The following is a 24,348-nucleotide window of genomic DNA, read 5'->3' as shown; positions in this document are numbered from 1 at the left end:
GAAAAACTGGCAAAAGTTGAATAAGATTTATATTAACTAATACCACTGTATTAATTTTAGTTTCCTGATAATTGTATTATGATGGTGTAAGATGTCAACATTAGGGGAGCTGGGTTAAGAGTATACAGCAGGATTTCTCTATCTCAGCACTACTAAAATTTGGGATGGGGAAAATTCTTTGCTGTGGAGGGCTTTCTTGTGCACTACAGGATTTTTAGCAATATCCATGGCCTCTCCCATCTAGATGGCAGCAGCCATTCCCCCAACATCCCCACTCCCAAACTTTGACAACCAAAAATGCCTCCAGATATTGGCAAGTGTTCTACAGAGGAGGCAAAAATCATCTTTTGTTGAGAATCACTGGTATGTAGGAACTCTGTTATTTTTGCAATTTTCCCTAAGTCTAAAATTATTTCAAAATTAAAAAAAAATCAATGTTCAGGCTCAGGTTATGTGGAAACTATGTTATTTGTTACTATATTCTAAAATATAAAATACATTCTCAAGAAAGAAATTATAAAAAGTTATAACAGCATCACATTGGATGCTAAATTTAACAATGTGTTTAAGGCAGTATTTAAAGTTTCTAAAAACATAAAAAGTAGAAAATTAGCCCTTTCAATTATTGGAAGCTTTATTTTCCACCAATAAATCAAAAAAATTTCCATGCTAATTCACCTCTTTGTGTTCATTGATGCCTTCATCATCCATTTATTAGTGAAAGGATCAAACATCTCCATGCTACCTAAATGTTCATTTCCATCATGTCCACCAACTGCGTACACTTTACCTGTCAAACAGAGGAGCATTTTCATTTGATTCCAAGTAAGTAAATTGATAATTATTTATATAGATAATGTACACATGAGATCAACATATAATTAGAATAGCATGATAATTTTCAACAAATATTCTTCTGTTCAACATCATGAATAATGTCACTTAAATAGTCAAATAAAAATAATTGTAAACTTCTACTTAATAAAATGTTGGGAACATTTTATTATATTATAAATTATAGAACATGATGTTCTATATGAAGTTATTTAAATGCTCAAACCTTTATTCTTCCTACCTTTGTTTCCCAACTTTTTATTACATAGATGAAATCACTAACCATGGTTTCAAAGAATGTTTAGTAAAATTTAAAAATGCTCAATGTTATATGAAAAAATACAAAATTCAATTCAGTATGATCAAATTTTCTAAATGAAGTTATTAAAAATACACATAAATAATGTTAAAGGTTACATACACAAATGTCAACTGTGACTATTTCTGGGTATTTAGATTACAGATGATTTTTACTTTTTATTAGAATGTTTTCATATTCCCCCCCCCAAAAAAGAATTTACACTCCTATAATCAGAAAAAAAGTTACTTTTTTAAAGTCCCCAACAGTTTACCCATGGTTCTGTAATTATTTCATTTCAGTAACCAGTTGAAAAAAAAAATCTCATTTCAATAATAATTAGGTATAGAAAAGCTGATATGTATTATTTGAGTTCAATACTTTTAGTTTGATTATTTTGCAAATATAACTCAGAAAAGTTTAACTCTTTATTTTAACTCCCTGTTCCCTAATATTCCTCTCCCAATAAACACCTACATGCAAGAGATTGTTCACTGAGCATCTATGGGCATAAGGCAAGTAAATATTCACCACACAAATATCTTAGTGACATAGTAAAACATTTTATAATTTTAGCAACTTTCTTTTTTTTTTTTCTTTAAAGATTTTATTTATTTATTTGTCAGAGAGCATAAGCACAGGCAGACAGAGTGGCAGGCAGAGGCAGAGGGAGAAGCAGGCTCCCCGCTGAGCAAGGAGCCCGATGTGGGACTCAATCCTAGGACGCTGGGATCATGACCTGAGCCAAAAGCAGCCATTTAGCAACTTTCTTATAGAAATTCTCAAAGTTTAAATATTTAAAAGAGTGTTATCATCATGTGCTATGACTTAAGACAATAATGGACCTACCTTCCACAGAGATTACACCCACATGTCGCCTTCGACTATTCATTTCTGGCCCAAAAAACCAACTGTTTTTGCTGATAGAATAGCATTCAATACTACGAAAGGGGTCACCAGATCCACCTCGACCACCTACACAAAACAGCACACCTAAAGGTAAAGCCAGAAAATACAGATCAGAATTATAGCTCCCTAATTTTTAATTAGTGTGGAAAAAATACTTAGGAAGTCAAAATTTTTTTTTTTTTTATTTTTTTTTTTTTTAAAGATTTTATTTATTAATTTTGACAGAGAGAGATCACAAGTAGGCAGAGAGGCAGGCAGAGAGAGTGAGAGGGAAGCAGGCTCCCTTCAGTGCAGAGAGCCCGACGTGGGACTCGATCCCAGGACCCTGAGATCATGACCTGAGCCGAAGGCAGCGGCTTAAACCACTGAGCCACCCAGGCGCCCCAGGAAGTCAAAATTTTGAAGAACTGCTAAAAAAAATGAGTTATTTGGATAACTTCAATGTCATCATGTTACTAAAAACCCAATTTTCTTTTTTCACCTTATCTGAATTTCTCAAAGAACACGATACCTCAGCTATCTCTGCTAACATCCCATAATAGAATGGTTTAGATCTTCACCCACTCTGTTAAATTGCTCTTGCTAAGGTCAAAACTACATCCAATAAACTCTTAATTTCTTTTTCTTTTTTTTAAGATTTTATTTATTTATTTGAGAGAGTGAGCTAGAGCGTGAGAGAGAGAGCATGAGCAGGGAGAGCAGCAGAGGGAGAGGCAAGCTCCCCACTGAGCAGGTAACCTGACGTGGAGCTGATGGCAGATGCCTAACCAACTGAGCCACCCAGGGGCCCCTTAAATTAATTTCTTCTTGAATACTAATGCAACTCGATCTGTTGATCACCCTTCTTTCTGGAAAATTTCTTAAACTCTCTTGATTTCCATAATACCAAAGTCTCCTCTGTCTGCAATAATTTTTCTTTCCTATGTTTTCCATGTTTCATCCTTTGCCTGCTTCTCACATACTTCATGTTCACACAGGAAAAGAACATTCCTTGATTTTAAATTCCATCTGTATCATAATTAGCCTTCCAAGCAACACATCTAAGCCACATTTCCACTTGACGTCCCACAGGCACCTCAAACCCAACATACTCAAATGCTCTCTTCCTCACCTACCTGAAACCTCTTCCTTCCCTGAGGTGCCCTGCCCTCCCTCTCCCTCACAATTCCCCTGCCGCTGCTGTAGTTCAGGCCTTCATCTGCTATTACAACTACTGCAAAATCCTGTCCTTTATCACTTAGTAGTCTTTTTGCTTGCAGACCTTCAACAGAATAGATTAAAAGACTCAACAGCTTTCTATTAATCAGTAGTTTTTAAAAACTTTAGCCAATGCCACTAAATTATAGATTTAAAATGGCAATTTTTAGATTATACATATTTCACTGCAATCTTTAAAAAAAAAAATCGAAACTTCCATGTTGTTCAAGAATCACCTGGAAGGCATAAACCAAAGGTTGATGGTCCCGACCTCCAGAGTTTCTGAATCAATAGGCATGCGGTAGATTCAAGAATTTATTTTCTAACAAGTTCCCAAGGGAATGCTTATGCTGCTGGGCCAGGGCTTACCACTTCCTTTACATTTTGAGAACCACTGTCCTACAGGTTAAAGCCCAGCACAGCATAAAGGCCTCGCACTGTCTAATCCGATCTTCTCCCTCTTTTTCTCTTAAAACTTTATGTTCCTGGGGCGCCTGGGTGGCTCAGTGGGTTAAGCCTCTGCCTTCGGCTCAGGTCATGGTCTCAGGGTCCTGGGATCGAGCCCCGCATGGGGCTCTCTGCTCAGCGGGGAGTCTACTTCCTCCTGTCTCTCTGCCTGCCTCTCTGCCTACTTGTGACCTCTCTCTCTCTCTCTCTCTGTCAAATAAATGAATAAAATCTTAAAAAAAACAAAAAACAAAAAACAAAAAACTTTATGTTCCTGCAACATGCATATATGTGTTCATCCTTGATATTTCAAAGCCAATTTTTGGTAACTATCGTTCACTTAACACGGTATAGAAATGATCCATTATGCTGTATCTGTCTCCAGAGCCTAAGATAGGTTTAGACTGTGTGTTAAGCATTTTGTACTAATCAGGGCTAGCCCAGTGCCTGGCATGTACTAGGCATTCAACAGATGAAAAATGAACTGAATACCCCTTTTCTTAACTGCCACCTAGAAAAACATCTGTTTATTATTCAAAACTAAGACTGAGGTTTGTCTATAAAACCTTTTCTGACCCTTCCAAGGTAAAAATGACCACTCTTCTCTTTGTGTTCCCCACTATCCTTATAAATATATCAACACCCCTTTACCACTTCATTGCATTTATTTATTCACATGTCTATTTCCCTGTATTGGACTGCAAGTTCTCTCAAAATAGGGCTGGCTATATTCTATGTGTATCTGCTTTTTTAAAAAAGGTTTTATTTATTTATTTGACAGAGAGAGAGACAGCAAGAGAGGGAACACAAGCAGGGCTCCTGCTAAGCAGGGAGCCCAACGCATAACTCAATCCCAGGACCCTGGGATCATGACCTGAGCCAAAGGCAGATGCTTAACCAACTGAGCCACCCAGGTGCCCTGCACCTGCATTTCTAATGCCTACCCAGAACCTGGCCATGTGGTAGGTACTAAATAAATATTTGCTGAATGATGGCATTAAAAAATGTACAAAATTGCTTGTGTCATCTTTTCCAACTAAATCAATACTTAAATCAAAGAAATTTAAAGTTATAAGAGGCTTTAAAGATTATGCAAATCTAAATTGTTTATAAATAAACTGAGGCCTTCAGAGATTATGAAATTTGCCCCAAATTACACTTTTTTTTAAAATATTTTATTTATTTGACAGACAGAAATCACAAGTAGGCAGAGAGGCAGGCAGAGAGAGTGGAGGAAGCAGGCTCCCCGCAGAGCAGAGAGCCTGATGAGGGGCTCGATCCCAGGACACTGGGATCATGACCTGAGCTGAAGGCAGAGGCTTTAACCCACTGAGCCACGCAGGCGCCCCCCAAATTACACTTTTAAATGGCACAACTGCAATTATAATCGCAGAATGCAATCTTAATTATTGAATAGATTTTCAGTAGGAACTAGTATTTCAGTTTTACAGTTCACCTAGGAACATGGAATGGAAAGAAAAAAAGCTAAAAATGAAACAAAAAGATCAGGATGCAAATCCTTTCTATACTGTTTCTCTGTGTGGCCTTGGGCATATTTTTATGCTCTCTGAGTTCTCTTCAACCATAAAATGGAATAACACCATCTATCTCATAATAAGGATTGAATCCTACACTAAAACCTACTAAGTTCTTACAATCATGTAAGAGATCATGTACACAAGGGTCTGCTAGATGCCTACTATATACATATAAATCAGATTGCAAAGGTGTTGCTTAAATTTTAAACTGAATTTATTTATTTATTTTTAAAGATTTCATTTATTTATTTATTTGACAGAGATCACAAGTAGGCAGAGAGGCAGGCAGAGAGAGAGAGGAGGAAGCAGGCTCCCCGCAGAGCAGAGAGCCAGATATGAGGCTCGATCCCACGAACCCAGGATCATGACCTGAGCTGAAGGCAGAGGCTTTAATGCACTGAGCGACCCAAGCACCCAAAATTGAATTTAAAGAGGAATTTAATTAAATACCTTGACTTCCTGAAACAGGATTCACAACTTAAAAAACCCCTAACACTTCAAAAAAATTTAATTCTTGACATCAACCTATAGCAGTCCTTTCCATGTTAAACTACGGCTAACACTTGGACAACCCAGGAGTAATGGATGCCAACTTCCTGGGTAGTCGAAAATCTACATATAACTTCTGACTCCCCCAAAACTTAACTTAATAGCCTACTGCTATTAGTTAACACGCTGTAACATGGTCAGTTAACACATATTTTATGTATGTATTATATACCATATTCTTACAGTAAAGTAAGCTAGAGAAAAGAAAATGTTATTAAGAAAATCATAAGAGGGGTGTCTGGGTCATTCAGTCAGTTAATCTGACCTTTGACCTCAGCTCAGGTCTTGATCTCAGGGTTGTGAGTTCAAGCTCCTCACTGGGCTCCATGCTGGGCATGGAGCCTACTTAAAATAGAAAATATAATAAAAAAAAAAAGAGAAAATACATTTATAGTACTGTAAAAAATCCACATACAAGTAGACCCATGCATGTAGTTCAAACCCGTATTGTTCAACGGTCAGTTTTATTTAGAAGAACTACTTTTTCATAGGTACATATATGACATTCACATTTTTTTTTACATAGATAAAATCCCACAATTCATAATCAAGTACTCCCCTTTTTTGTTATTTTTAGGCTATTCCACAGATCTCTTTATTTGATAACTATAGTGGGTAGCAAAACAAATGTAGATAAACTCTCTGTTCAAAGTACCACTTCCCAAATTCCTGGATTTTCATTGACTTTCCATCATCCCTCAAATATATTTTTCATACTTGTAAAAAGTAACATAAGTGAACATGAACTATTAGGAAAATATAGTCTGAAAATTGTGGCAAATAAAGGAAAAGTTGCATGCCTACTTAAATTTAAGACCTTCAGATTCTAAGAGTCTAACATAATCTATTACACAAATTTGAAATTTAATTAGTGCCTTTCAGTTTTTTAAAACATTTTTTTGGTAATCTGCACACTCAACATGGGGCTAAATTCATGACCCCAAGATCAAGAGTCCCATTGCTCTTCCAACTGAGTCAGCCAGGGGCCCCATTTAGTGCCTTTCTTTCAATAAAACACAAAAACTGGTAATATTTAAACACAAAATATGTGTCACATTCCATCCTTGGCACTAGAATATAAACGTGAATAAGGTATTTACCTGTCTCTGAAGAGCTCAAAACACGTCAAATAAATTTCAGTGCAACACAGTAAAATAAAGCAAGTGCAAACAAAATATTCTGAAAGTACAAATGATAGAGGAATTAACTCTGCTGAAAGTATCAAGAAAACCTTAAAAAAAGGAAGGAAAGAGAGAGCTATTTCAGCAGGCTCTTCAAAGTTCACAGGACTTAAGGCTTTTTAAAAAAACTGGCTTATTGGCAAAACTACCTGAATCATGTCGAGTAAGATTCACATATTACCTTACTTGCCAATTACTACCACTTTAAGGTAATTAAATACGAATCATCTTACAATTAAGTTTGGGAATATAATCCTTCCAGTAGAGATGATAAAATGAGTAATTTAATTACCAGCAGTTTGCTTCCTTGGGGTAGTCCGAATGGAGTATTCAAAGTCAGGTACTGCTCTGCTACTCAAGTGAAGATGGTAATTTCTTGCTTCATCCAATAAATCTCTACATTTTAGATTTTGCTTGACAATCTGTTCTTTTGCCACAACACCCATAAGAAAATCAACTGGCAACAACGGCAAACGAACCTAAGATCATGAATAGTTGCAAATGTAAAATTTAATTTGTAATTAGTTAGCTCACACTCTACTTTGTAGTATTTTAAGTATTTTGAGTTGTCTTTTTAAAACTCATTTATCACACAAAGCCTTTCTAACATGTGAAGGAAGTTCAATGAGCCAAGTTCTAAAGTGATTTCTGGTATGGTCTAATGAAATCAGATTACATATTAAATGCATCCTCCCCCCTTTACATACAGATTTAAGTAGACTGGATAAAATAATTCAGTTGTATTCATTCAAGTTTCTTACTTCCAAAAATGGTAGTGTCATAATCACAAGGCCCACTGCTGCTAGAGAAAAGGCACAATCAAAACAAAATTGCCATGTTTGGGGTTTTTTGGCCTTTCAAAGCTAAGATTGAACAAATGGAAACGGGATTTCTTTGTTACTTGAACACAGAATATGAATGAAATTATATGAAATCAGTGAATGAATAATATGTTTTTTCTCCAAATCAATCACCTTGGAAGGTTATATATTAAGTCAGGGATGCATTCCCACTTTAAATAGAGGCACTCACCTTTCTTCCCTTAAAGATGCACTGGTTTTCTAGTGGATTAAGGGGATGATCAAACCAAGTAATGTGATTTGGAGTTAAAAGTACATATGCATACACACCAATAAGATAGCTGCAAAATAATGAAACTTTTTGTTTCTGTGACAAACTTATTTTCAAACTAATTCTTTTTTTTTTTTTTAAACACATTTTATTTATCTATCTGACAGAGGGAGATCACAAGTAGGCAGAGAGGCAGGCAGAGAGAGAAGAGGAAGCAGGCTCCCTGCCAAGCAGAAAGCCTGATGCAAGACTTGATCCCAGGACCCTGAGATCACGACCTGAGCAGAAGGCAGAGGTTCAACCCACTGAGCCACCCAGGCGCCCCTCAAAGTAATTCTAAGGCCCATTTGTTATCTCCCTACCCAGGTTACCCTGTTGACAGTTAGTAAGTAGGTAAGTAAGTAAATAAATAAGTAAGAAAAAAGCCACGTTTCTGAGGTTACAGAAGTGAAACTGTGGTGAGGAAAGAAAATGGAAAGTTATGTCTTGTGGTTCTTTCCAGATAGGAAAGTAATTCACTACAATTTAGAAACTTCATTATAAAACAATAGTTACTTAGAGCTGTTTCCTCAGTACCTGTTTCTATCAGCATAAATATTTATTACTACAGTTTCAAAGTGCTATCTTCAACATTCAGATTAAAAAAACAAAGAATGATATTTCTAATTAAATGTAACAAATTCAGACTTATCCTTAAATAGCACGGTGAGTAAATAGGGAAGTAAAGAGAAAGTTATTTTCACATTGTATTCCACAAGGATTTCTACATTCCTTTAGATAATCTAAACTATTCATGATCAAACACTCTGATTTGCTTCCATATCACTTCATTTCTACACACAATCTTATTTCAGTCCCTACCTGTGCAAGTGTTTCATCCAACCATTTGGAATGATGCTGAGGATTTGCAAGAAGCCACTTGATGGCTGCACTATAGACCTGCTTTTCATTCTCAATATTTAAATCACTGGAGGACAAAAGCTTATGGAGATGTTGGGGTGACACACTTACAAAGTCTTCACACTCCACTACTTCAGTAAAATGCTCACAGGCATACTGATCCGCCATGTCCATTAAGTCTATTCGGTTGTGACTTTCAGCAAAGGCTCTCACTGCCAGGCAGTTGGAGGGATGAAAATGTAACTTCATGTATTCACAACAAGCTCTAGCCACCAGTTCAACCTGTAGAATACAGGCTGCGTATAAGAGAGGCTGGACATTGTCAACAGTCAAAGTGAGCCGTGAAGAATAGACAAATTTAACTAAGTCTTCTATTGCATCACCATCAAAATCTCTGATCTCAATCAGTGTTTGCTTGGCTTCAGCCATTTCGGAGAGAAACATGGCTCTGAAGTAGGGGATAACACAAGCCAATACTAGTTTGTGACAAGAGATGAGCTTTGAGCCAACCTGTTCAAAACAAAAAAACAAAAGGAGACTCAGTTTAATATAAAAATCAGTTTTAGATCAGCATTGAGCATGTGGTAGCACGGACAAAACCCACACAGATTTAGTGTATTTGTTTTAACAATGCAATCCTTTTGTCACTTCTTTTAATGTAGGCCAGTTGCAATTTTCTTCTTCTAAATAAGCCACTTATCATCTGTATATTGTCTATTTATATATCTATATTGTCTATTTATATATACTAAAATCATAAACTATGATTTTCTATATTATCTCATATATATATTTTATATATATATAATATATATATGAAGTGAATACTACAACGTTTAGTAACTAATACTTCACAGTATTGTAACTAATACCTCACAGTATTAGTAACTAATACCGTGTTAGTAAGTATTAGTAACTAATACCTTAAGAGCTTTTTAAGATCTCTTCTCTTAGGGGCACCTGGGTGGCTCAGTGAGTTGGGCACCCGTCACTTGGTTTTGGCTTAGTTCCTAATCTCCAACGGGTCATGAGAACGAGTCCCAAGTTGGGCTCCACACTCAGTGGGAAGTCTGTTTGGGATTCTCTCCCTCTGCCCCACCCCCTACCTGCGCTGAGGCATGCACTCTGTTCTCACATAAATAAACAATTTCATTTTAAAAAAAGATCTCTTCTCTTAGCAACTTCTAAATATACAACACAGTATTATTAATTATAGTCACCATGTCAGGTACTATTCTAAGTGCTTTTCATGTATTAACTCACTTAATGGTCCCAATGCCCCTATAAGTAGGTACTATTCAGATTCACAATTTATCAGTGAGAACACTGAAGCACAGAAATAATAAACCATTATTTAGCAGTATTTACTATGAGCTTAACTAAAGTTTTTCATTTCTTAAATTATTTTGAAATGATATAATAAAAAGCACTGAAATCTTAGCACCTTATTTGATTAAAAATTACACTACTGTTAATAGTTTGCTGTTGTAAATGACACAATAAACTTTGCTGTCACTGAATCTGTTCACACTCCATTATCTCCTATAGATAAATTTCTAAAAGTAGAAATGGTATTTCAAAGTTTAGGTGCAGTTTGGATACATACTGATAAATTGTCTATTTCTGATCTACCTACAATATTTGTGCCATATTTTTGCTGTAACTTATTTAAAAATATTTGTCAATTTGATGAATGAAAATATTATCCCACTGTTTCAGTTTATCTTTTACTAATATTGAATCATTCATTAATTTTGGGCTATCTGTATCTCTTCTATGAAATTTTTTCTATGACTTTTTTCATATGTATTTTTAAGAACTCCTCATATGTTTAGAGTGTGAATCATCTGTCATATATATTTCAAGCTTTTCTCTTTTATGATGTACTTTTTATTCACCCCCTATAGATTTTTACACAATCAAATCAATCTTTGTCTTTATGATTTCTGCCTTAGGTGTTATGCTTAAAATTGGAATCATTCTAATATTCCATTAATATTAACTTCAGGTATCCCAGTATTTTTATGATTTTTACTGTTTTATACTTACATCTTTATTTCCATCTGGAAGGTTTTGTACGGTACTGAGTATCCAGTTTTCCCAGCACTTTATGTTAAATAATCATTAAGTACCAGTAATAGGATGGTGTTTTACCAATTTTCCTGTTTGCATGTAGCATCTTGACTATATAAATACACTTATAGTTGTGCCTCATTATTTAGAAATGAATTTTAAAATGAGAACTTCTAAAGAAAAAGGCCTGAGGAGTATTACAATGTATAAAGGCTTTTGTTTATAAATCTTCTTCCCTGACCTTTTTTCACTAATATGGAGGAAAAATGAATATCCCTTCAACAAATACAAGATTATTATTTCTGTTAGTTATACTGTATTTAATTTTTTAAAAGAATTTATAAGGCAAGGGGTGCCTGGGTGGCTCAGTGGGTTAAAGCCTCTGCCTTCGGCTCAGGTCATGGTCTCAGGGTCCTGGAATCGAGCCCCACATCGGGCTCTCTGCTCCACGGGGAGCCTGCTTCCTCCTCTCTCCCTGCCTGCCTCTCTGCCTACTTGTGATCTCTCTCTGTCAAATAAATAAATAAAATCTTTAAAAAAAAAAATTTATAAGGCAAGATTTAGATTCTAGTGAGATTCAAGGTGTAACCTAGACTAAAGCAGAAAGCTTGGCATGTTCTCAAATTTACTTCAGCTTTAAAGTGGGATCTGAAACCTGATATTAAACATTTTAAAAACAGGCTAAAAATATCTTTTTTAATCTGCATATGCCATGATTGGGATTTAGTTTTATGCAAATATTTGTAAATCTCATGTGACATAAATCTGCTTCAACAACCTGCCATTACATAAATAGAATTCTACAATTTCCAGTTAAACATTAACACTGCTTTCTTATCCAAGCTGTATAAATCACTGGACCACAAATTATTTTCATATTGTTCATAAGGCTTTGTCCTTCAATAGCTATTTTACTTTGATTCATATAAACTAAAACTTGAATATTTAATACACACACATACAATCACATCCCCTATGTGCCCTTTTAGAATAAATGCCCATCTTAATTTTAAAAAGGTCTTTGAGCCATGTGTATGAAATAGCAACATCAAAATTTTTATGCATTAATTCTTGGACACTATAAAGTTTCATTATATTACCAGAAGTTTATTTCTGTATTTTCTGTTCTGGTACATAAAAGTAAATTATCAAAAACATTTCATCAGAAATTTATTTTTTTATTTTTTCTCCTCTCTTTTTAAAAAAATTTTATTTTTTTATTATGTTATGTTAGTTACCATACAGTCCATCATTAGTTAGAAATTTTGAAATGAGGGACGCCTGGGTGGTTCAATCAGTTAAACCTTTGGCTCAGGTCATGATCCCAGGGTCCTGGGACTGAGTTCTGCATCAGGCTTCTTGTTCAGTGGGGAGCCTGCTTCTCCCTTGGCCTGCCACTCCCCCTGCTTGTGTGTGCTCACTTGCTCTCTCTCTCTCTGACAAATAAATAAATAAAATCTTTTTAAAAACCTGAGTAACGGAAACAATGGATAATATTTTAGAGATTGAATAAATAAGGATCTACAAATACAAATATTTAAATACCTCCTTTCCTGAACATGAAAAAAAATAAAAATATCAGGTGCCTGGTTGGCTCAGTTGGTTATTAAACAACTACCTTTGGCTCAGATCATGATCCTAGAGTCCTGGGATCGAGGCCTGCTTCAGGCTCCCAGCTCCATGGGGAGCCTACTTCTCCCTCTGACCTTCTCCCCTCTCATGTGCTCTCTCACTGTCTCTCTTTCAAATAAGTAAATAAAATCTTTTAAAAAATAATCAACATATCAATTTATTATTTGAATGTCAGAAAGTAAAAGCCACCATTTATTACACTGATTAACACAGAATGCTTAAAAGTTAAATATAAAATCACCTCTTCCTTTTTCATTTCTCTTTATTAGACTATGTCTGCCTTCTAGTCAGGAGTTATTTGTTACATTTATAAGGCTAATAATTTTATCATTTCTACCTCCTGGAAGTATGCTATTATAATATAACTCATATATTTTTTTCCCCCTGAAATCTTTTGGAGGACTTTGTCTAACCTGGTCACCTAGAAGTTTGATACCAAAAACTAATGACACTTAGTCTTGAAAGTATTTATTAGAATCCTATAAACATTTGTTTAAAAAAATTACAAAAACCTGTACTTAAAAGAAAAAGCCAAATATTATATGACTAATACATATTCAGTGGTGGCATCAACAGGTGATATAGGGGATTTCCTTAGCCTCTAATAATCTGTTAGAATCTTTAAAATTATCTATGATCTTTACTAAGAATAATTACATTTCCTCAAACTACATAAAGCATGAGTATAAGCATCTTTGTAAATGTTACTCTTGTTGATCTATAATTTATAATTTAAGCATTATGAGTGCCATGCAATACCCCTGCAAGAAAATTGTTGCCCTTAAGAAGCTTGCCCGCTATGTAATTTTACACCTGCTACTGGATATACAGTTTAAAATGTTTTCACTAATAAACAAGATAATACAAAAACGAGTTTTACCTCTCCCTGGAATGACCTCAAGATAATAATTTCTTATGTAAAGCCCTCTCAGGCATAGTTTTTAAATCTTCTCCTATGCTACCCAAAAAATAACACAAAAATGACAATCACTAAACTATACCCTTGTTAGCTGTGTTAGTGCCTATCTTCTGGCTAAATTTCAAATACCGTCAAATGGGGCACCTGGGTGGCTCAGTGGGTTAAGCCTCTGCCTTCGGCTCAGGTCATGATCTCAGGGTCCTGGGATGAAGCCCCACACTGGGCTCTCTGCTCAGCAGGGAGCCTGCATCCCCACACAAACCACCCCCCCATCGCTCTCTCCGCCTGCCTCTCTGCCTACTTATGATTTCTCTGTCAAATAAATAACTAAAATCTTCAAATGCCTTCAAAGCAAGAATAAAATATTATTCAAATTCCAAGTTTATTTATACTCTCCATGTACTAGGGTAAGACCTTAGTAAATATATACTAAATAAACTTCTTTCTTTTTTACTCTTTTTTAAATTAGCATATATTATTTGTTTCAGGGGTACAGGTTTGTGATTCATCAGTCTTACACAATTCACAGCACTCCCCATAGCACATACCCTCCCCAACATAAACTTATTTATTTATTAAACAGTGCTCATTTTGGAATTTAAAAATCAGCTAATGACATTATATACAAATTGTAAAATAAGTCTGTCCAACTTCCTTTTTAAAAAGATTTTATTTTTTTAATAAGGGTTTTATTTATTTGAGAGGGCAGGAGTGGAGTTAGGGGCAGAGGGAGAAGCAGACTCCCCACTGAGCAGGGAGTCTAATGCAAGGCTTGATCCCAACAATCCAGGATCATGTCCTGAGCTGAAGGCAGATGCTTAATCAACTGAGCCACCCAGGCACCCCTAAAGATTTTATTTTTAAGTAATCTCTATACCCAAAGTGGCCTTAAATTACACCCCTATGATCAAGAGTCACACACTCCAATGACTTAGCCAGCTCAATGATCTTTCTAAAATGTGTGCCCTAAAAGCAATAATGGTTGAAGGAAACATACCAATAAAAGAATATAAATATGACTTCATATTAAATAATAATCCTCAAAGTTGTATGAATACAAAAAGTGAAGTTTATGTTGAACTGAGCATTATAAATTGTCCATAATCCCATTTGACTTAGTTGTTCTATGACAGTTAAATTCTGACAGTTAAAGAAATGTTGACTTAGAATTAAGAAACAAATCCAGGGGCGCCTTGGTGGCTCAGTGGGTTGGGGCCTCTGCCTTCTGCTCAGGTCATGATCCCAGAGTCCTGGGATCGAGCCCCACATCGGGCTCTCTGCTCAGTGGGGAGCCTGCTTCCCCCTCTCCCCTTCTGCCTGCTTCTTTGCCTACTTGTGATCTCTGTCAAATAAATAAATAAATAAAACCTTTTAAAAAAAAAGAAAAAAAGGAAATCCAATAACAGACCTGTTAAAAGATTAAGTTGTAACACTTTTTTTTTTTTTTTAAGATTTTATTTATTTGTCAGAGAGAAAGAGAGCAAAAGCAGGGGGAGAGATGGACAGAGGAAGAAGCAGGCTCCCTGATGAGCAGGGAGCCAGATGAGGGATTTGATCCCAGGACCCTGGGATCATGACCTGAGCCAAAGGCAGACACTTAACTGAGACACCCAGGCATCTCAAGGTGTAATACTTTCTAATGAATAGGAACAAAATATACCATAGCAGAATTATCTGATACCCTTGGAAAAAAACAATGATATACACTTAATGATCCAAATAGCTGATATTTGTTATCTATTCTATACCAAGCACTGCTATAAGGACTTCACCTGTATCAATTCACTTATCCCTCACAAAAACCATCACTCTTATTGTACAGTTGAAAAAATGATAGTCCCTTTAAATTAATGAAGCATTTCTCATTCCCAAAGATCTCTGTCATTGTTTAAAATGGTATTTTAGGGGCGCCTGGGTGGCTCAGTGGGTTAAGCCGCTGCCTTCGGCTCAGGTCATGATCTCGGGGTCCTGGGATCGAGTCCCGCATCGGGCTCTCTGCTCAGCGGGGAGCCTGCTTCCCTCTCCCTCTCTCTCTGCCTGCCTCTCTATCTACTTGTGATCTCTCTCTGTCAAATAAATAAATTAAAAAAAAATCTTTCAATAAAATGGTATTTTAGTTTTTGACCACTGTTTGTATGGGAGTTTTATTTCAATCTATTGCCTAAGTTACACAACAAAGTTATGAGTTTAGTTCTCACTCATCCCAAAATGGCTATATCCCTATTTTTTACTTAAGAAAGCTTATATGTACTATGTTGTAAAAATCATTCTAAAATTCAATTATAAAATTTATAAAATCAGTAATACTCTACTTATTTTCCATTCATACACTGATATGCTGAATGGTAATTGACTGAATTCAAATAGTCGACTTTACATTTCTTGTTTTTGGCAAAGCCAGTGTGGGTCCCTGAATTTCACAACAAAGGTGAAAATTAGAACAATGGTATATATAACACTAAACATATCATACAGAACAAAAAACTTAAGTGTTCCTACATTAAAACATATACATGGTTAAATTTCACACAGAACTAGAATTATATAATGTTTTTCTTCTCAATATCTTAGAGCCCAGAAATACATAAGGACAGTAACAGTTTAAGGAAAGAAAATATAGCTCATTTATTTGTAATGTAATAGTACATTCCCAGACATTATGGACCTGAAACTCAAAGCCTATGCTTTCAGCTTATAGACTTTTGTTGAGTGTCCTCTGATCTGATTCTTCAAGTATGCCTTCAAGCCCTATAACTCAGCTCTAAAAACTCGTCTGATCAGGAATGTAAAGCAAAATCCAGGAGACTCCAAAGTGGCAAAATAAAGGTGGAAAATGCTGCATGAATGCGTATGAATCACCAAAAAATTTTTAATATTACAGTGACATATAAGAATAGTAAAAAATCACCTTAAACAAGTGAGGAACAATTAGAACATGGGTTCTTCCACACTGCTTTATCACTTTTGCAATATTAGTAAAATTGTCTTTTGCAACAGAATAGCGTGATTCTATAGACCACAGACTTAGAATTTACTACACTTTTTTATCCAAGTCTGAATAGATTCTACTTCACTATCAGGTATAGATATTCTGACGTAAGGGACAATGGTTTTAAAGTAGAGGGTAAATTACCAGATAGGAACATATATTAAAACACTAGTGCAACAGAATAAACACCAAGACTTCCTACCTTTCTAAGTAATTTCTAAATTCATGAGTTAAAAGCTTACTGGTCAACAGCAATTTATTAATTTCACAAATAGTTACTTTAACTTTTTAAGGTTCCAGAACTCTCAGAAATTAAATTAACTAAGAAATAATATTAACATTTATTAGTACAATAATTTTATCTTATGCTAACCTCCCTTTATGTACCTTCCCTTATGTCCTTTCACCTTCAATAAAAAAGGACTAAGACTAAAATCATCTTGACTGTAATAAGTATGGCACCAAAAATTTGCCTTGTGTGGTTCTAGAAACCCTCATTTTTCATAATGCAATAAAGAGATTGAAAAAGAAAAAAGGAGTCTCACCTTTAGTGTGACATCACAGAGTTCTCTATTTTCATAAAACCGGAGAAGGGAACCATGAAAATCTTTCCAAGCTTCATTTGCTTCAAAGATAAAGGAGTCTTCTCCATCACCATCACTAATTGAAGACCTATTCTTTACTTGCTGATGTTGCTGCCTTTTTACCTTTGTGCAGTGATTCCTAGCTTGTTTTGCATTCACAGATTCTGAAGCCATTTGTAACATTGTTCTTTTAATATAGCTCTCTTCTCAAACATCTCATTTATTCTTTTGTAAAGAGTGGGGAGAAGGCAGAATGCAGATGCTACCCGTTAACCTTTAGACATTTTTCAAAATCCACTCAAATTGACGTTGTCCAAGTTTCCTGAGATTAAAAAAACAACTAAAACACATAAAAACACACCAGAAGAAAAAAATCATTAGTAATTATCGTTTACCAAACTACACATATGACTACATAAATTATTACTTTAAAAAGAACAATGAACTTCGTAGCTTTATGGTAAATGTCATATAAGTTACCTCAGTTATTCCAGTGAAGGAATTCCTTTATTAGTATTTTTATTTTTATTTTTTGAAGGAACTCCTTTAAAATCTAATTTGAAAATTAGATCAGGAATCTGTCTTCCCCACTTAGGCAACAATTGCACTGGCTGAATCTACCTGGTATAACTATTTTGGAACTCTGTGGAATCTGTTGAAGACTTGAAATTTCCACAGAAAAACTGACATGTTTAATTTTCGTCAGTTTAAGCAGTAGCAGCAGCCCATCTCCACATTCTCAGTCAGGTTGCAAGTAATAAGCTGTGTGCATGTTCCTGAGAGCATGCACAATTTTTAAGAGTTAGAGTGAACAGGGGCTCCTGGGTGGCTCAGTGGGTTAAGCCTCTGCCTTCGGCTCAGGTCATGATCCCAGGGTCCTGGGATCGAGCCCCGCATCAGGCTCTCTGCTCAGCAGGGAGCCTGCTTCCCTTCCTCTCTCTCTGCCTGCCTCTCTGCCTATTTGTGATCTCTGTCAAATAAATAAATGAAATGTTAAAAAAAAAAAAAAAGAGTCAGAGTGAATAAAAAGGACTCAGTTCTCCAAATATCAGGGATCTCTGCTGATTGCTGACTACTGCTTCTGATCACAGAGGTGTATACAAAAGAGCTGGATAGCCATTGTTAATACACTTTCACCTATTATTACAAGTCCCTCCCTCTTGGCTGAAGTGACTTTCAGAGAATTTAAAAGGTTTGTGTCCTTCCTTTCCACTCAATTTTTTTTTTAAAGATTTTATTTATTTATTTGACAGAGAGAAATCACAAGAGAGGCAGGCAGAGAGAGAGGAAGGGAAGCAGGCTCTCCGCTGAGCAGAGAGCCAGATGTGGGACTCGATCCCAGGACCCTGAGATCATGACCTGAGCTGAAGGCAGCGGCTTAACCCACTGAGCCACCCAGGCGCCCCTCCACTCAATTTTTTGTTTCAGTTTTTGGTTTTCCCTTTTCAGAAGCAAGACATAAAAAACAAGAGTATATACAAGGAAAATCAGAAAGTGACAATGCATGCCAAGGGAAATGCTCAGAAAAGACCTAAGAAGACCTTAAATTATATCTCAGGTTGATCTTCAGCACACAGATGGCCTACGATAATCAAAAAGAGGAGGGGAAATTAACAAAAAATAGCAGAACTTAAAGAAGAATTGGGTTAAATCTGGACAATGATTCACTGATTTCCAGAATTACATTATTAGATTCAAATGCCCAGTGTTCAACAAAAACATCACAAACATGATGGAACACATGGGGGGAGGTGGCGGGCAGACAAACAACAAACTGTCGTAAAAAGGAACTAACGGGATTTATACTAAATGAAAATTTTAAAACAACTCTTTCAAAGATGCTCAAAGAACTAAAGGAAGATACGGAGTCAGGAAAACAACCAATACCATCAAACAAAGAAACAAAAAATTAAATGGAGACCAAAAAGAGTTTCTGAAACTGAAAAGTAAATTAACTGAAATGAAAAATTCACTAGAGGGATTCAGGACAGATTTGAACAGCAGAAGAAAGAATTACCAACCTTGAAGACAACACAATGGAAATTATCAACCCTCTGCAAAAAAATGAAGCAAGATGAGCAGAACCTAAAAGATTTGTGGAATACCACACAGACCAACATACACATTGTGGGAATCCTAGAAGAGTAAGAAAGAGATAAAGGGGAAGTGGGAATATTTTTAAAAAATAATGACTGAAAACGTCCCAAACTTGATGCAAAACATGAATATAAACATTCAAGAACTTCTACATAAGAGGAACTCGAAGAAAACACACAAAGACATTATAATCAAGCTTCTAAAAGCCAAAGATTAAAAGAACACAACAGGAGAAAAGTGGATCATCAGATACAGGATTCCTCTATAAGAGAAGGAGCAGATTTTTTATCAGAAACTTCAGAAGCCAGAGAGGGTGGGCAGATATGTTCAAGGTAGTAAAAGATAAAAACTGTCAAAATATTATATCTGGCAGTAATGGTCTCCTAAAGTGGGGGAGGAATTAAGACATTCCAAGATAAACAAAAGCTGGGAGAGTTTGTGACCCATTAGACCTAGCCTGTAAGAAATATTCAAGAGAGTCCGCAAGGTTAAATGAAAGAATGCTAAACAGTAACTCAAAGCCATATGAAAAAATAAAGAGTTCAGTAGAAGTAAACACATGGATAATTACAAAAGCTGGTATGACCGTAGCAATGATTTGTAACCACATTTTGTTTTCTACAGATTTAAGAGACTAATACATGTAAAGAAGAAAAAGCAATTATTAATGTAAAAGCTGGTATTAGTGTAACTTTCATTTGCAACACCAAATCTTGTTTCCTATACAACTTAAGGGAAGAGAATACTTTAAAATAAATAAAAAATAAAAAATTTCAAATTGAAATTCAATAATTATTAGTTGTGTCCAAAGACACAAGCAAGTTAAAATGGAAAGCACTGAGAAAAATATTCCATGCAAATAGTAACCATAATAGAGCAAATACAGCTATGCTAATACCAGATAAAATAAACTTCCAAGTCAAAAAATATTACAAGAAACATATATTAACAAAGGATCAATATAGCAAGAAGATATAGTAATTACAAAGATTTATGCATATAATGACAAATCATGAAAATACATGAAGCAGAAACTAATAGAAATTAAGTGACAAATAAATAGTTCCAGAAATAACTGGAGACTCCAGTACTTTAGTCACAATAATGGAAAGAACAGCCAGACAAAAGAAACAGAGAACAATACAACACAATAAACCCACTAGGTCTAAGACATAAAAACACTTTGCCCAACAACACAATACACATCCTTCTCCAGTGCATATGGAACATTTTCAGAACAGACCATTGTTAGGCCACAAATTAAGTCTCATAGATTTAAAAAGATAAACAGCATACCAAGTATCTTCTCTAATACAACAGGATGAATTTAGAGATCAATGACAAAAGAGAAATGGAAAACTGGTGGGACTGGAAAAATTATTACATTTTAACCAACCAATGACTTAAAGAAGAAATCCCAAGGGAAAAGAGAAAATACTTAGCAAAAATTGGACAGCCACATGCCGAAGAATGAAACTGGACCATTTCCTTACACCATAACAAAAATAGACTCAAAACGGATGAAAGATCTAAATATGAGACAGGAATCCATCAAAATCCTTGAGGAGAACACAGGCAGCAACCTCTTCAACCTTGGCTGCAGCAAATTTTTCCTAGACACAGCACCAAAGGCAAGGGAAGCAAGGGCAAAAATGAACTATTGGGGCTGCATCAAGATAAAAAGCTTTTGCACAGCAAAGGAAATAGTCAACAAAACCAAAAGACAACTGACAGAATGGGAGAAGATATGTGCAAATGACATATCAGATAAGAGGCCAGAATACAAAATCAAACTCAACATCCAAAGAACAAATAATCCAATCAAGAAATGGGCAGAAGACATGAACGGACATTTCTGCAAAGAAGACATCCAGATGGCCAACAGACACGTGAAAAAGTGTTCAACATCACTTGGAGTCAGGAAAATACAAATCAAAACCACAATGAGATACCACCTCACTCCAGTCAGAATGGCTAAAGGTAACAAGTCAGGAAATGAGAGATGTTGGCAAGGATGCAGAGAAAGGGGAACCCACCTACACTGTTGGTGGGAATGCAAGCTGGTGCAGCCACTCTGGAAAAAGTATGAGGGTTTCTCAAAAAGTTGAAAATTGAGCTACCCTATGACCCAGCAATTGCACTACTGGGTATTTACTCCAAAGATATAAATGTAGTGATCTGAAGGGGCATGTGCACCCCAATGCTTATAGCAGTAATGTCCATAATAATCAAACTATGGAAAGAGCCTAGATATTCATCAACAGATGAATGGATAAAGATGTGGTATGTATACACACACACACACACACACACACACACACACACAAGCACAATGGAATATTATGCAGTCATCAAAAAATGCAACCTTGCCATTTGCAATGATGTGGATGGAACTAGAAGGTATTATGCTAAGCAAAACAAGTCAATCAGAGTAATGAAAAGAAGGGCCATCTGTACCCCAATGTTCATAGGAGCAACGGCCACAGTCACCAAACTGTGGAAAGAACCAAGATGCCCTTCAATGGACGAATGGATGAGGAAGATGTGGTCCATATACACTATGGAGTATTATGCCTCCATCAGAAAGGATGAATACCCAACTTTTGTATCAACATGGACGGGACTGGAAGAGATTATGTTGAGTGAAATAAGTCAAGCAGAGAGAGTCATTTATCATATGGTTTCACTTATTTGTGGAGCATAAAAAATAACATGGAGGCCATGGGGAATGGAGAGGAGAAGGGAGTTGGGGGAAATTGGAGGGGGAGACAAACCATGAGAGACTATGGACTCTGAAAAACAATCTGAGGGTTTTGAAGGGGTGGGGGGGTGGGAGGTTGGGTAAACCTGGTGGTGGGTATTGTGGAGGGCACATGTTGCATGGAGCACTGGGTGGTATGTAAACAATGAATTCTGGTATACTGAAAAGAAATTTAGAAAATTTTAAAAATTAAAAATATTTTAAAAAAACAAGTCAATCAGACAAAGACAATTATCAGATGATCTCACTGATATGTGTAATTTGAGAAAACAAGGCAGAGGATCATAGGGGAAGAGAAGAAAAAATGAAACAAGATGAAACCAGAGAGAGAGACAAACCGTATGAGACTCTTAATCTTAGGAAACAAACTGAGGGTTGCTGGAGTGGAGGTGGGTGGAAGGGTTGGGGTGGGTTGGTGATGGACACTGGAGAGGGTATGTGCTATGGGTGAGTGTTGTGAATTGCGTAAGACTGATGAATCACAGACCTGTACCCCTGAAACAAATAATACATGTTAATAATAATAGTAAATGGGGCGCCTGGGTGGCTCGTGGGTTAAAGCCTCTGTCTTCGGCTCAGGTCATGATCCCAGGGTCCTGGGATCGAGCCCCGCATCGGGCTCTCTGCTCCGCGGGGAGCCTGCTTCCTCCTCTCTCTCTCTGCCTGCCTCTCTGCCTGCTTGTGGTCTCTGTCTGTCAAATAAATAGATAAAATCTTTAAAAATAATAATAATAATAATAGTAAATAATAATAATAATAGTAAATAAATAGTAATAGTAAAGAAAATAATAGTAAAAAAAAAAAACTTAGCAAATGAAAACAAAAACACAAGATACCAAAACTGATAGTAGCCACTGTGAAAGCAGTGTTAAGGAGGAAACTTATGCTATAAATATACTGAAAAAATCTCAATTCAAGGATCTCAAATATCGCTTTACAACTTAACAAGAAAAGGAAAACAATCTAAACCCAAAGCTAGCAGAAGAAATAAAATTGATTAGAAAAGAGATAAATGAAACAAAAAAAAAAGATAAACAGTAGAGGAAAACAAATCAGAAGTATGTTCTTTGAAGAAATCAACACAACTGACAAAACTTCAGCTGAATCAAGTAAGACAAAAAGAAAAAAGTCTCAAATTAATAAAATCAGAAATGAAAGTGGGAACATTACTTCTGACTCTACAAAAATATAACGAATTTAAGAGAATACTATGAACAACTGTACACCAATGAATTGAATATGCAATGGACATATTCCTAGGACAGAAAACCTAAATCTGAATTGGCACAATTATTAAGAAGATTTAATCAATAATCAAAAATCTCCCAACAAATTAAAGACCTAGACCTAATGGCTTCGTTAGTGAATTCTACCAAACATTTAAAAGAACTAATACTATTCCTTCCAAACTTTTCCCCCAAAGTTGGAGAGGACAGAAAACATCCTAACCCATTTTTCGAAGCCAGCATTACTCTGATATCAAACCCAAACAATGACAATGAGAAAACTACAAACCTATAAAACTTGGAACACTCATGCCTGAAACTATAAAACTTCTAGAAGAAAACACAGAGGAAAAGCTTCATGACATTGGATGTGGCCTGATTCCCTGGATATAACACCAAAAACACAGACAACAAGAGAAAAAAAAAAAAAAACAGACAAATGGGACTACATCAAATTTTAAAACTTCTGTGCAGCAGAGAAAACAACACAGTGAAAAGGAAATCCACAGAAAGGAAGAAAATACTTGCAAGCCATACACACACACACACACACGTGGGTGTCTCTGTGTATACATATATACATACATACATACATACACACATACATATATATATACATACACATATATACACACACACACATATATATATCAAGGATTAATACCCAAAATAAAAAAGTCCTTCAACCAATAACAACAACAACAAAAAAAAACCCTCAAACAATTCAATTTGAAAATGAGAAAAGGAGTTGAATAGACATTTCTCCAAAGAAATAAAAATGACCAATAAACACATGAAAAGATATTCAACATCACTATCAGGAATATGCATATCAAGACCCCACAACCATTAGGATGGCCACAATAAAAAGTTCAGAGGATAACAAGTGTTGGCCAGGATGTGGAAAAATTGGAACCCTTATGCACTGTTGCTAGGAATGTTAAAATGGTGCATACCTGAGATGCAGGAGGAAATCAGGAGATTAGGAGGATCCGGAACTCACCTCATTCCACGGACACACCTAGAAAGCCGGGGAAACTAACTTAGAAAATGACCCAAAGACTGGCAGAACCAACTTTCCAATTTAATCATGGGGGAAAGGCCACATTAAAAAGGGTAAGAGGGACAGAGACATGATCAGCA

General features: G+C 35.8%; 1 protein-coding gene across 5 annotated transcripts in view; it reads right to left on the bottom strand.

The window, feature by feature from the left end:
- The window catches only part of KLHL8 (kelch like family member 8), a 60,889-nt gene that overhangs the window by 10,666 nt on the left and 25,875 nt on the right, over positions 1–24,348 (bottom strand). For 2 of the 5 annotated variants that reach the window (XM_045998256.1, XM_045998257.1), the window contains exons 2-7: positions 24,162–24,226; positions 17,083–17,461; positions 8,886–9,434; positions 7,246–7,432; positions 1,982–2,125; positions 679–790 (exon numbers count right to left, since the gene is read on the bottom strand). In XM_045998256.1, the coding sequence (XP_045854212.1) occupies positions 679–790; positions 1,982–2,125; positions 7,246–7,432; positions 8,886–9,434; positions 17,083–17,304 (1,214 nt within the window). In that variant the 5' untranslated portion in view covers positions 17,305–17,461; positions 24,162–24,226. The remainder of the gene's footprint in view (positions 1–678; positions 791–1,981; positions 2,126–7,245; positions 7,433–8,885; positions 9,435–17,082; positions 17,462–24,161; positions 24,227–24,348) is intronic. The other 3 variants (XM_045998255.1, XM_045998258.1, XM_045998259.1) reach the window with 2 other exon arrangements.

Source organism: Meles meles, chromosome 2, assembly GCF_922984935.1.
Source record: "Meles meles chromosome 2, mMelMel3.1 paternal haplotype, whole genome shotgun sequence".
Taxonomy (NCBI): Eukaryota; Metazoa; Chordata; class Mammalia; order Carnivora; family Mustelidae; genus Meles; species Meles meles.
The sequence above is the reverse complement of the archived record's forward strand: the minus strand, read 5'-3'. Positions and strand labels throughout refer to the sequence as shown.